Here is a 14,157-nt window from a genome sequence, read left to right as displayed (position 1 = left end):
AACTTTCATAGTTGTGTTCTGTACATTAAAACTTAGGAATGAATCCTAAAACATGTGAAATGTTCAGAACTAGAATATACACAAGGTTTGTAGGCTAGTTAATAGGTTAATAGTATGCAGCAGGAACTGGAGCTGACAGGGGGTCTGATACAGAGGAAGTGTTCACCAACTGTTGGCAACTCACACTTCATTTTATATAACCTAGACCACAGGAAATGCATATCTCAAGGGATGTGGTTAATAAATAGAGCAGTGGGTACTGCTTTGCCAGTAAGACATGTATGTTTGTCCTGGTTTAAATGACAGTGTTAGTATTTGTATTAGAAGCACGTTGTAGTTTATCACTGTGATACTTTGACTACTGGGGGAAAGGAACACAAGTCACAGTGACTTCTGGTAAGTAACAATCAAACATATTTTGAGTGAAGAGAATTCTATATTTTTTCTGGTTTATTATTAAATTTATGTTGATTTCAACTGCACTTAAACTAGGATGTAATAGACTTATAAAGAATAGTAACAGCAAATAGGATAGCAAAAAGATCAGGGTAAACTGTCGGTATATGCACTAGTTTACTGAATAAGTACATTTATTTATTAGATGATAGGAGCTGTTAAATATGTTTGCACTAAAGAGCTGTTGAAACTACTACTTTGCTTACTGGGGAAAAGGAACAATGATGACCATCTCAAGTAAACAGGTAAAAGAAGCTTTATTTGTCTTCATATAGATCATTTAATTGCACTGTGTAATATACCATATTTAGTGCTTGTTTTTGTATGTTGGACGTGTTGACATATTACACTGTGACGGTGCTTTTGATTACTGGGGGAAAGGCACGATGGTAACAGTCACATCAGGTAAGCTACTCTTATTTTTCTTTCTCTAATGTAGACATTTAGATTTATACACAGTATTGGTATTTTTTAAGAAATGAAGTTGTGACACCGTACAGTTCATTCATTTCTGGGATACTGTATGTTAAATGTGTTATGAATTGGTTCAAATTTGGTGGTGAAAATCCACCAAAGTTAGTTCCATCTTCTGAATCCTTGTAGACAAAAATTCAAGGTAAATATGTCGGAGGGTAGATTGCCATGAGATAACCAACCATGGAATGTGTAGATATCTGGGAACGGGTTTTTGTATGCAGTGGTTAATAATTTGTTGAACTGTGACTACGGTTTTGACTACTGGGGAAAAGGCACCATGGTCACCGTCACTTCAGGTATGGAATCTTAATATTTCTGATTAGAGAATGAAATTCTTGATCACATTACTTAAATATTTATCATAATTTTCATGTAGTCACAACTGATGGCCGGCGATAAGACAGAAAACAATATGTTGTTGCCTGGCAATGAATTTGTGTCAGGCTTAAAACGGTTTAGTTCATCAACAACTGCAACAGACTTTTTGACGTTAAGTAATGGGGGATTAAAGTGATGAGTTTTTGTGAGAAGTGCGAGTTGACTCTCTTAACTGTGACTACTGGGCTTTCGACTACTGGGGAAAAGGCACTATGGTAACAGTGTCATCAGGTAAGGTTTGTTCCATTTAAAAACAACATCAGGGTATGTTTGAGTGTCATATTTAATATATATCGAAAATCTCACTTCAAAAGTAAAGTGTTTTAATACCGTATATCTTCTGTAAAAAGTCGGACAGCGATATTTTCAGTATAGGACAGAATGGTGGATATTTGCGGCTAATATCTTTGGCTTTGTTTATTTTTCGATATGGAATTTTTTGTTTAGAAGTGGATTTTATAAAATAGCGGGATTAATTAAATATGAAGGCAGATTTTTAGATGTAGCCTTTTCATACTAAGAGCTAAGTAGATTCAGCACTGTGCTACTATGCTGCTTTTGACTACTGGGGAAAGGGTACAACAGTAACGGTTTCATCAGGTAAGAATACTCTTTAATTTCATGCATAACTGCTTGAATTTGACATAAAGTAATATGTTTATGTAACAATATGACTGCCATCAATATTGTCATCGTAATGGATGGTAACTGGTAACTGCCTTAACACTTCCATTCCTTCAATTTAAAAGAATAAACTAATGATTATTGTCAAAGTTGTGCATTTAAAGTAATTTACCTATTTATATACAGAACATAAATAAATACCACAAATACTATCATTGAGGGAGGTTAAACTTGGTGCAACAAAAACATCGAAATAAATGACATAAGGAAACAGAGGTTTGTGTATTGAGAGCATTTAAAATGTCGTGTTAAATGGCAACAATACTGTGCCTTGTTACACTATTGACTCAATCAACTCGATTGTCTTCTCTCTGTTTTAACTAATACTTGGTGAAAATGTCTGTCATCTTGAATTTTATTTTTGAATTATAATTGCACGTTTGTTTTTCCTTTTTTAGCCACTTCAACCCGACCAACTGTGTTTCCTCTGATACAATGTGGTTCTGGGCCTGGAAACACAGTCACTCTTGGCTGCTTTGCCACCGGCTTCACACCCTCCGCACTGACCTTTGCATGGAACAAAGTAGGTGGCAATGCCTTGACTGACTTCATCCAGTACCCTCCAGTACAAAAGGGAAACTTGTATACGGGAGTCAGTCAAATCCAACTGAGCGAACAGGACTGGAACCCAAAGAATACTTTCCGATGTGCCGTGACACATGTAGCGGGAAATGCAGATGTCACTTTTACAAAGACAAGTAAGACTCACGCTACGTCATATATATATGCTATTTTTGTAGATAATTTGAAATCTAGTAGGTTTACATTGTGGAGATATTAACATATTCTATAATTGCAACAATTTCAAGTTTTTTTTTAATTAGATTTATAAATTACAAAACTCTGTTTGTTTGGTAATTACTGATAAATGATATACTTAATCTACTTAATTGGGTGACTATTGGCAGTTATTTGAGGCAGAGTACTGATAAAGCTTATTATAAAAAATGATAATTTTGAACACAGTTGTAAATAGCCAAAACTTTATAAGTTCAATAAGTCTACTAAGTCTGTCTCTATTATTTGGTTTTGTGCGTTTTCTTGAGAAATGTTATTAGAGGAACCGATATGTTTACACGAGTGAAATAAACATAAAAGAGAGGAATAATTGGTTTAAATATTAAAAAAATAAAAAATACACCAATCTGTCATTTGAAAGGAACATCAACACAGAAAAGAGCATGGAAATAAAATGCTACTAAATTAAATCGTTTTAATTTCATAATAGGCCTAACAGTGAGGTGGAACAAGAAGGCTGAAGCTCTGCTGCTGATGATTTCATTCTTTGCTTGTATATGTCCTCTGCACCCGTCTCAGAACAGATTATTGCGATGTGTTCTGCTCCTTTCCATCTATCTGCATAATCCTAGTTCTTCTTGGTGTCAGTCTGCCCCCACTTCAGCTGTCTGTTGATTATTAACATTCAATCTGTGTTTGCTTGCCGGAGCAGTCAGTGTATATGCAGAAGCGAGCATTAAAGCTCTGCTGTTCTATTATTTACATTTTTTTACTATGAAAATCTTATTTTCTTTTTAATTATTTCTGCACAATTTAGTAACGAGCTACAGTAGGTGGTAATCTGAGGAGAGTAATCACAATGTGCCTGTGTGCAGGTAGCACACAGTAGTACAGAAAAAGCATAGTCTATAGTAATTGTAGCTTACATGAGCATTTTATCTCATTTTTTTCTATTTTTTTGACATTGCTTCTGCATATATATATACACATTATTCCCTGCTTCTGCATACATATATATTTGTGTATATGTTTGTTTTTCAGTTGTGCCTTATATCATGCCAACTCTTAAAGTGTTGGCCTCCTCTGATGAGGAAACCGAGGTTTCCTTCTCCTGCTTTGCCAAAGATTTTTCACCAAAGGAGTATGGGTTCAAATGGCTGAAAGACGACAAGGAAATCCCCAACTCTAAAACACTTACTCCTGTGGGAACAAAGGATGCGAATGGAACCACACTGTACAGTACAGCAAGTTTTGTCACGCTGCCATCCAGTGAGTGGAGTTATGGCGCTCAGTTAACATGTCAGTTTAAGGGGAAAGGTGAACATCATCCAACATTCGTAAATGCAACGTTGACTCACAAAAAGCCAGACCCAATTAGTGAGTAAATTCCTACTTTTTCTTCAAAAAATGAAATGCAATTGCATTTTCTGTTTTGCAGCTATTTCAATTCAATAATTCTTCCTTACTTGGCAGCTACGGAATGTCCTGTTGCAGATGTGGAGTTAATGGTTGAAGGCCCCACAATGGAAGACATATTTGTAAACAGCAAAGGAACTGTAAAATGTAATGTCAAGGTAAATAATCCATCCATCACTAAGATTTTCTGGGAGAACCAGAAAGGAGAGCCAATACCTGGAGCCTCTATAGAGCCCCCTAAAGGAAAAAGAGGTGAAATAATCCTTCCACTTGACATCACGTATGACGAATGGAGCAAGGGAACAAACTTCAACTGCATTGTTGAACATGAGAATTGGTTTAATCCACTTAAGGAACCCTATACAAGGATTATTGGTAAGAAAACAAACCAGCAATTGTGCACTAAAAGCCTGTGTTTAATTCCTCTTGTCATGCCAGCAAACATGTTATCTGAGTGTCATTTCTAAGTGTATTTTAAGAGATTTTTTCACAGTACTGTAGTTACATTTATCTGTGGCAGGAGCTCTAAATGTTCTCTCACACTTGCAGGAGGAAAGACTCAGCGACCTTCAGTGTATATGCTACCTCCACTAGAACATACTAGTGAAAAAACGGTGACCCTGACTTGCTATGTGAAAGACTTCTTCCCTAAGGAGGTTTTCGTGTCTTGGCTTGTTGATGACGAGATAGCAGACTCAAAATACGAGTTCCATACCACAAACCCCGTAGGAAACCACGAATCCTATTCTGCTTATGGCCTGTTATCTGTCAGCCTTGAGCAGTGGAATAACAATGACATGGTGTTTAGCTGTGTAGTTCACCACGAGTCTGTGGCTAACACAACTAAAGCTATTGTCAGGTCCATTGGGCACAGAACATTTGAAAGAACCAACCTGGTCAACCTCAACATGAACATCCCTGAACCGTGCAAGACCCAGTAGATGTTATTTTGTGTCGCTGTGTCTTCTGCTGTTTGTTGTTTGACGTTTGTTGCTTGTGATATGACATTGTGATTGTCTTTTTAATGCTTTTCAAAATCAAAATAAAAAAAAAGCTCTTTGCAACTCTGTTGATGTATGTCGCATGCTGTTCATGTCTTTAGTTAAGAAATATTTTGAGCTACGTGTTTATTGTAAGTGTAGTGACACAGTGTTATCCTAATGCAACACAAATTAGGCGTAGTCATCACCATGTTTGCTAAAAATATATCAAACTTACCGCATCATATTGTATTAACTAGAATAACACCACAACAACCCACTAACTTTAGGCAACAATTTCACTAAATACATCCTATTTGTTCTTTGTTATTTGTAGACGGTGCATTGTTTGTGTGACTTGTCTTTGTGTATGCGTTTCCTCCACTGGGTCTTGCACCCCCTTCACAAGATAGACGATTGTTAAAGGTCTAACTCCAACTCTGTGGTCTTTCCATCAAATTATTAATATCTTAATTCACAAGTCAAGTCATGCCTGCCACAACATTAATGGGGACTTTCAAAAGCAATTCAGGATCATTGTAGGACGACTTAAATCAACATAATCAACATTTTACAAGGATATGCTAAACAATGAGGCTTTATGGTTAACTAATAACAATGTAATAAGTAACAAGACATATGCCAATACTATTCCTTTAATTTGTAATACTCTATTTCAAACTTTGTTTGATATACTAAACTGATTGATTTAGTGATTAGATCCACTCTGACCTGCTAGAATATAAAATAAGTTACCCTACAACAGGAAAGTTAATAGAATTTGGTCGTTGACAGAATTTGGTCATTGTCTCATGAGCTGCTGTTCAAAGCTGCATTTGTCCAAAGTGTTAACTGAATCATTACTGTACACTACATCCAGAGGTCTACCAATGGAACAGTGCATGGGACGAAGAAGATAACATGGGAAGCACAGCCCTCACCTTCATCCTTCTCTTCCTCATCACTCTGCTGTTCACCATTGGAACCACTGCTTTCAAGGTAATGATGAGTTTTTATGTTAGAGTCGTGCACAGATTTGGATTGAACCAGAAAAAGACAACTGAGTAAATAGGGTTATGTATTCACACAACACAGATGTGTTGGCTGAAAACTCCTCTAACATGAAGAGTGACAAAAGGTTCATACAGGGTATAGCCGTGATGATATTAATCATCTACGTCAGTAAATAACGTTTGACCACATACTGTATTGCTGCTGTAACTCCTTTATTTAACGTAAAATCTCAAAGATTTTAATTTAAGTAAATGTCCGTTAAGTCGCTATCTATCACCGAAGGAGGAAACACAATGGTGATTGAGCCTATGGCCCACTGAGGAATGTAGTGGAATATTTCTTTATTTTTCTATATTACGAACTGGGTGTCGGTGGCGCCATCCTGGACAGAAATGCTACATCAACATTTTCGTCCATTGTATATACACAGAAAATGGAGTACATAATTCTGAAAACTTGAAGCTCATGTAACAAAAACATGGGACTGAAATCTTATGGATTGCCACTTTAACATCCAATAACAAAATGTTAATTTTGTTAATAATCTTTTTACATAATGCGTTTTTATAATACATTCTAAAAGTGTCTGCAACAAAAGCTCAGCTATCACTGAATGATACATGCACGTTCAGTGGGTGCACACAAAAACAGCAGAGCTTGTGCAATTTATTGTTTTGCAATATTATAAACTTAAAATAAAAGTCCCCTTTGTAAAGCATAAAGTGTTTCACAGACTATACGAGAGGTGGGTTGAATGCTTTGGTAACCTGTAGTATACCGAGTTGAGAACAAGTTAAAATGTTGAGCCAAAAATAAATGATTTAAAATGTCAGCGCCATTATAGTGAACTGAATACTATTTTACAATTGCTGTAATTGTGGGTCATAGGTTAAATAAGCTAAATTAATTTACCAAATAACAACAACAAATTGCAACAGAAGGCAGTTGTAACATTTAGTTTATTCCATATGTTGATACGTTTATTTTACAATATCACTAATCCATATACTTTTTTCTCTTTTCAGGTTAATTGAAACAAGGTGAAACTTTTGTTTGAAAAAAAAAAAAAAAAAGAATTCATACATTTCTTCTTATAAACTCAATAGTATCATGTAAGTAATCACAACTGTCCATTTTCATTTTAATTACAAGAGCTTTATGTCTTTTTTGAAAATAAATCTTTAAATGAAGATAACCATTGATGTTGCTCCTACTGTTTTTTTAATCATTATTTTGAAATTGTACATACTGCCTGTAGTTTCACCTATAAACTATCATTTATAATACTCACGACAGTACTTCCTTTTTTTTTTTTTCAAGCATTTCGTCGTTGAAAGAAACACTTTATTATGCACTATGTTCTTATGTTCATCACCTCCCTAGCACCTGGAATCATCAGCCCATGTTCAAATGAATATGAACATTTGCAGTTGGTAAGTTCTCGGGTCTAATATTAACAGAGTCGAGAACTGAAACCTTGCAATGTCATGAGAAGCCATGTGAAATCTTTCTGGAAACATGTAAAGTGATATGAGACTTAAATTTAAATGTGCACTCTGTTTCTCTAACTGACACAGCCACACCTCACACCTGCTGTCCGTGAGGCACCATTGCTCTTTGCATTGTTTCACTTCTGTATTTTGGTACTTTTTTGGGACCTGGGTGTTACTCAATGCTTCCGCTTGCTGCTAGCTCTGATCACTCTGCCCTGCCATGTTGCGACATCTGTGCAACAGCCCCCAGCCCTGTCTCCACCTGACTATAAGACACCAGACACTGTAACAGCGCAACTCTGCCATCTAGCCTAAATACAAAGATATTATATTTAGAATCGACAAAAAGGGTTACTTGACCAAAATTTGAAGGTATGTATAACTGAAGGGATGAAGTCTGTGCATATTTTAAAAATGTGTACATCTAACGTTTACAATGAGGCAAGTAAAGACGTAACTATCTCCTCTTTATCACAGGAGAGCGGGTTATCTCGCCAAACATCACACTACACCCAGATTGGGAGGGTGAATTCGGGACCTCGCCAATCAGACTCATCTGCACCATTAGAGGTTTCTTTCCAGACAAACTGAGTGTGGAGTGGAAGCAGGACAGCCAACCTCTAAATATTGTGCCACTCCAAAGGAAGCTGCAGAGTGTGGAGGAAATGGAGAAAACCTTCAGTCTAAGCAGTGAGATCGAGCCAAATATGACTGAGTGGGCACAGGCCTCAAGTTTTACGTGCAAGTCCATTCACAACAATCAGGAATTTATAAAAACAATAAGTATTTGTCAATGTAAGTATGTCTGTCTACTGTCTCACGGCACAATATGGAAATATGAACATATCAATGTTTTAAGAGAAAAATGCATGCATTATTTGAATGGTTTAAATGAACAATTAGGACCAAACACGTTTTATTCCTGCAGATCATACAAGGAACCCTCCTTCCATCCATGTGGAGATTCCCAGCTTCAAGACAGTAATGATGACAGAACCCTCCGTAAAAGCAACATGTTTTGTCCGCACTGTTCTTGATGCCAAGGTGACCTGGCTGATGGATGAGAGAGTCCCACCGGGTAGCGTAGTGAGAGATGACGCAAACACAACTCATTTAGTCAGTGAACTGACGGTTTCTTCAAGTGAATGGAAACAACTCAAGACGATAACATGTAAAGCTGACCATAAGTGCTTCTCATCCACTAAGAGCACTGTGAATATCGCAGGTAAGACAACTATACACCATGACAACCAGATGTCTTGTGACAGCAAAGTGCATAAAAGAATAAATTCTGCTTGGTTTTCTTTCTGTATCATCCAGGACCTGCAGTTACAGCTCCATTGGTTGAGATCAGGAGATCTCTCAAAGCTTTGCTGAAAGGAGACAGTGCTGTGCTGGAGTGTGATGTCACAAAACTCTCATCACGCGACCTGTACATCGACTTTCAAGCCAACGGTGTTGACATCTCTGACAAACAGTATGTTGAATTTGCTAAAGCCCCAGGCCTCCGTTCAATCAGTAGAAGTTTCTCTGTTCCTTCAAGACATTTGAAGAAAGACACAAGTTTCACCTGCAAAGTGACCCAAGGATTCTCCAACAGCTTCAAGTCAAAATCCACAGGCAACTTCTTTGGTGAGAGGAGTAACTCTTCTTTCCCTTAGTGGCGGTTGATTTCATGTTTCACACTTAATTGATCTGTAATAGACACAATCATTGATTCATTAATGCACTGATTCATCTCTTATTTAGTGGACCCATCAGTGGAACTTCTTCTGGCCTCCAGTGAAGAGTCAGGACCACAGAGGCTCCTGTGCTTTGCCTGGGGCTTCAACCCTCAAGTTAAATGGTCTTCTGAGTCCCAGCAGAGATCTTCATCAACCAATGACATCAGCATGGGTGAAGATGGACGTGTGGCAGTAACCAGCCAACTTCATGTCCCTCACGCAGAGTGGAAAACAGGGAACGTCTTCACGTGTGAAGTATCTGACAAGTCTCTGAACACAAATGTGAGAAAGATCAGCCTCTGCTCAGGTAAAATGAAAATTGGTAGAGAATAAATCCATTCACCATCCATTAAGCATTTTTTTTTCTTTCTCATAACCATTACTTGATGGGTGTTGCATTTTCTGCCACTTCAATGTCACATTCTTTTTTCAGTAACTCCTGCATCATCTCAGATAGTTGGCGTATATGTTCAGGGGCCGCCACTCGACGAGCTTCAGAACAAGGGACAAGTGACTATCACCTGTCTTCTGGTCGGCCCTTCCCTTAACGACGTCTCCGTCACCTGGAAAGTAGGTGGGAGCAGTTATTCCCTGAATGCCCACAAGGAGCCTCCAGTGAGTCACAGCAATGGGACCGAAACTTTGCGGAGCTTCCTCAATGTGTCAGCGGAGGATTGGCATGCATTTAAACAAGTGTCTTGTGAGGCCAAGCACCGATGTTCCAAGCAGGGCTATGAGGACCATACAACCAAAAGCAGAGGTAGTGTTTTGCAGAAAAAAATGATGCATTTGTTTCCTTGCCATTGCTTATAGATGTTTCTGAAATTATAGAGAGTTCAACAAAGTTTAAGAAGGCCAGATTGGATCAGAAACTTTACATTAAAAAAATGATATTGTCCATGATGTTTGTGGAGGTTGTGAGAGACTAAATGATTTGATTGAAATGTTAAAAATATAAAGCTTCATTTACTTTTGTCTTCTCTTTGTGTTTCTCAAGAGCTGCATCCACCAGCAGTGAAGATAATACAACCAACTGCCGATGACCTTTCCACCTCGGACGGCCTCGCACTTGTTTGCCAAGTCTCCAGATTTTTCCCGTCAAATATCATAGTGTACTGGGAGGAGAATGGCCAGAGACTCCCTTCAACTCACTTCACCAACAGTCCAACGTGGAAATACACAGGGAGCAGCACATATTCAATGAGCAGCAGACTGAACACATCAAGAACAGAGGACAAGGAGTCTACGTATTCTTGTGTTGTCAGACACGAGTCATCTGAAAGGCCTTTTGAAAGCACTATGAAGGATGTGTTTGGTGAGCTGTCAATTAGCATCAAGTCAATTACAGTTTACTGGTGTAGTTTATTACATCGCAGATAGAGATCAACGTCACTACTGTGTTTTATCCACCTCACCTGGCTCTCAATGATAGCAGCTCAAGAGCAGCAGTGTGCGCACAAAGCTAAAGAAGAAAAGAAGTAGAACGCCTTTAAAACGTTTGCTCTCACTTGATTAAATTGATTTAAATTTGTTATGAAAGCACTTCAATACAAATGTTCCTTGTTTTTTTTTCTTCCCCAAAACACATTCATTGACAAAAACTCTTTCACGACTATCTTCTCCAGCCACAGTGACCCACAGCGAACCCTCAGCGACCTTGCTCCAGGGCTCTGGTGAACTTGTGTGCCTGGTCTTCGGCTTCAGCCCCGCATCCATTAACGTCACTTGGTTTCTGGACGACACCAAGGAACTGTTGGACTACGACACTAGTGAACCCCACAGAGGCCCAAACGGAAAGTTCAGCATCCAAAGCCACCTGCGTCTGTCCCAAGTCATCTGGTTGCCTGGGGCGAACATCACCTGCAGGGTGACACATGCAAACATCACCAAATCCCTGGATATATCTAAACCAGGTGCTAGTTTGATCCAAACCGTTCTTGCACTTTACAGATTGCACATACTATGTTAACCACACATTTCTGAGTATGTCTGGTAACTGCATGGATTAGTTTATTAATATCTCTTTACAGTGTAACAAAGTCTAGTTAACTAACAAATCCTACACGGCTGAATTCATTCACAGACTCCTTGAAGGACTGTGATTTCTTAGATGACATCATGCATGCTGGACTGAACCAGGACACAGTTGTGGATAGCTGGTATATGGCTTTCACTTTCCTCATTTTTTTCCTCATCTCCATTCTCTACGGTGTCTTGGCTACCATGATGAAGGTAAGATACAACAGTATGGTATTTTAAAGTAATCTTCCAGTAACTCAATTGTAATCTGTTATGTTCTACATTATCATTATTATTATTCTGGAATTCAAATATTTTGGGTGGTTTGAATTTAGCTTAGACATATATATATAAATTCAAACTACCCAAAATATTCTAATGTTTTTTTTTTTTTATACAAATCAAAAATGTCACATATCCTGACACATTCCCTGTTTTCTCCTTTTAGACTAAATGATGATGATCCCAGGACAGATCCCGTTTTATGATCCAAATGTGGACTTTTGAAGATTTTTATGGCATTTGGCTTTTCTAGTTTTTAAAGTGTAATGGATTCATTTATATATAAACAAATGTTGTTATATGTTAGGGAACTGGTTAATACGTTAGGCCTGTTTGTTTCGTTTTAAGTGTCAGGTCTACATTTAGCGTGGCGTGTATGTAGTGCATTTGTGTAAAAATGATGACAGCAATAAAAAAATGAAATAAAAAAATGAAAGTTTAAATTCTGATTCTTATGTAATAAACACACACACACACACACACACACACCCAAATATATGTTCATATGATTACAATAAAAAAAACTATAACACAAACAGTATTTATCGTCAGAAAAAGGCTTAACACTATACAGTATACTATGTCACAATATCAGCACTACTGTATTACTAAGACTGACCACTAGAGGGAGACAAAGCTCCATATACAGCAGTGGTTTTCCACCTCTGTGTGAAACAGTAGTTGTGTCATAATTTGAAGATACCGACAGGTCTTAACTGGACTTACTAAATGGTATAATACAGAGGTGCATTCAGCTGAAAGCCCAAACAGAGACTGTTTATATATCTTCTCCTTTCCACACACACACACACACACACACACACACACACACACACACGCACACACACACACACACAGGGTCACTGTAAATGTGTGCACACTCCGTCTTTGGGTTAGAGCTGCATGTTTGTGTCTGCATTTGTGTACCTTGTGGGTTTAAAGGAATTCACATCTGGGAGGGACGACGCTAATCACATCCAGGCTTACAATTGGCTACCTCTGGAGTGATCTGGCACCGCGTCTGCCCTGATTGGCTGGGGACCCTTTGGCAGCCAGCCCAAATCTGTGACGCTGTTGCTGGGATGGAGTCACAGCATGCTGCTGCCAGTCTAAGTGCCAAGGCACCAGCAACAGAGGAGCAGGGCATCATGCCCAGAGGGCTGCCTGAGAGCGCCTCCCTGTCTGACACCCCTATACCCTCCCATCCTCCCTCCCCCTGGGTCCTTGCTTGACCCCTTCGATGTGTCCATATAAACCAGGGACAAGTAACGACCAAACATCTTCACACATATAGGAGAACTATTCGCTCTCTACAACTACTGTTGAAGTGCCACTGGGGGAGGTACACAACCACACACTGCCCAGCGGCCAGCAGAAGACGGCTGTGGTTGTACTGAGCAGCTCCCAGCGTGTTGAGCTGAATGTGAAACAGTGCACTGCTGAAAAGAGAATACATGCGCAGCCAGCTTTACCTGGGATGTAACTATTCATTATCTTCATCTGAAAGTAAACGTCATCATATCTTATCCTTATCCTTAGAGTTATCAAGAGAGAAGCAGTCTGTTGAGCAGCCAGACCTTTCTGGACTTTCTGAAGCCATATCAGTTTCAAGATTTAAAATAAAAATAAAAACAAGGGACCAGTGTTATCAGTTATCATGTCATGATCAGCATAATCTTAATGCCATCTTCAAAGCTTACACACACACACACACACACACACACACACACACACACACAGGCCTAGTTGCAGACAGTGTCCACAGTGGGCGTTATTGATCAGACTGAGGTTACTCTACCAATGTCCATCTCTATTTTTCACATAAACTGGCAATTTATTCAGGAGGAGGGGTATTAATTAAAACAAATGATCTGTAAAATGTACACCATATCTTGAGGAATATGTATAGATACGTTCTAAAATGCATTTTTTTTTATGAAATTACCAAATTAAAGGGAAGGGGGGGAAAGCATACCAAAGTATAAACACCATCACTCCAACTCCAGCTACAGCATCTTGATCTCAGAACTACTCTCACTGTTACTGTTGCTTCAAAAGAAAAGACAGGATGGACTACAGCAAATCAAAGCATGTTGAGGCTTAAACACCTTACACACCACAGTATGCTACTATGTGAATTGTGACAATAATAATAATAATAATAATAATAATAATAATAATAATATAAGCTGCAATCAAATGAATGCTAACACGTCTAGAGGCCCTGCTGCCAAACACCGACTCCAAAGACATAACAAAGAAGACCTCTGGAGCAACGCTTCATAACTGTAAAGAGGTGTATGACCAACATGATGAGAAACCTCTCAGACATGTTGTTTGAGTTCATCCATTTGGTGTGCAGGGCAATACAATGTGTTCCATTCCATCACATACAAATTGCAGGCAGGCAGTTTCAAATCAGCAAACCACAACACAAACACAACATTGTACCTGGTCGTTTGAATTCGTATGATGCTATACGGCGTCACCAGAGAG

The 14,157-nt window shown here is 38.5% G+C and overlaps 1 protein-coding gene across 3 annotated transcripts; it reads left to right on the top strand.

Annotated features, from left to right (window-relative positions):
• Positions 1-786: 786 nt before the first annotated feature.
• LOC137877554 (uncharacterized) lies at positions 787-12,098 on the top strand. 3 transcript variants are annotated; one of them, XM_068717539.1, is made up of 11 exons: positions 787-861; positions 2,394-2,693; positions 8,114-8,431; positions 8,565-8,861; positions 8,957-9,268; positions 9,386-9,667; positions 9,794-10,120; positions 10,358-10,675; positions 10,986-11,273; positions 11,444-11,592; positions 11,828-12,098. In XM_068717539.1, the coding sequence occupies exons 1-11, from the start codon at positions 843-845 to the stop codon at positions 11,834-11,836; spliced, it is 2,619 nt and encodes an 872-aa protein (XP_068573640.1). In that variant the 5' UTR covers positions 787-842; the 3' UTR covers positions 11,837-12,098. The 3 variants fall into 3 exon arrangements, with proteins under 3 accessions (XP_068573640.1, XP_068573639.1, XP_068573641.1); XM_068717538.1 differs by lacking the exon at positions 787-861 and adding an exon at positions 1,153-1,229; XM_068717540.1 differs by lacking the exon at positions 787-861 and adding an exon at positions 1,459-1,542.
• The last annotated feature ends 2,059 nt before the right edge of the window (positions 12,099-14,157 follow it).

The sequence above is a fragment of the Cebidichthys violaceus genome, unplaced genomic scaffold, assembly GCF_023349555.1.
Source record: "Cebidichthys violaceus isolate CVI_PGR_0920_01 unplaced genomic scaffold, fCebVio1.0.p SCAF_218, whole genome shotgun sequence".
Lineage (NCBI taxonomy): Eukaryota > Metazoa > Chordata > Actinopteri > Perciformes > Stichaeidae > Cebidichthys > Cebidichthys violaceus.
Note: the sequence above shows the minus strand (reverse complement) of the source record. Positions and strands in the feature narration are given on the sequence as shown.

Coding starts and splice junctions, on each gene's coding strand:
- LOC137877554 (XM_068717539.1), top strand. Junction 8,862..8,956: donor GAGCACTGTGAATATCGCAG/GTAAGACAACTA, acceptor TGTATCATCCAG/GACCTGCAGTTACAGCTCCA. Junction 10,676..10,985: donor CACTATGAAGGATGTGTTTG/GTGAGCTGTCAA, acceptor TATCTTCTCCAG/CCACAGTGACCCACAGCGAA.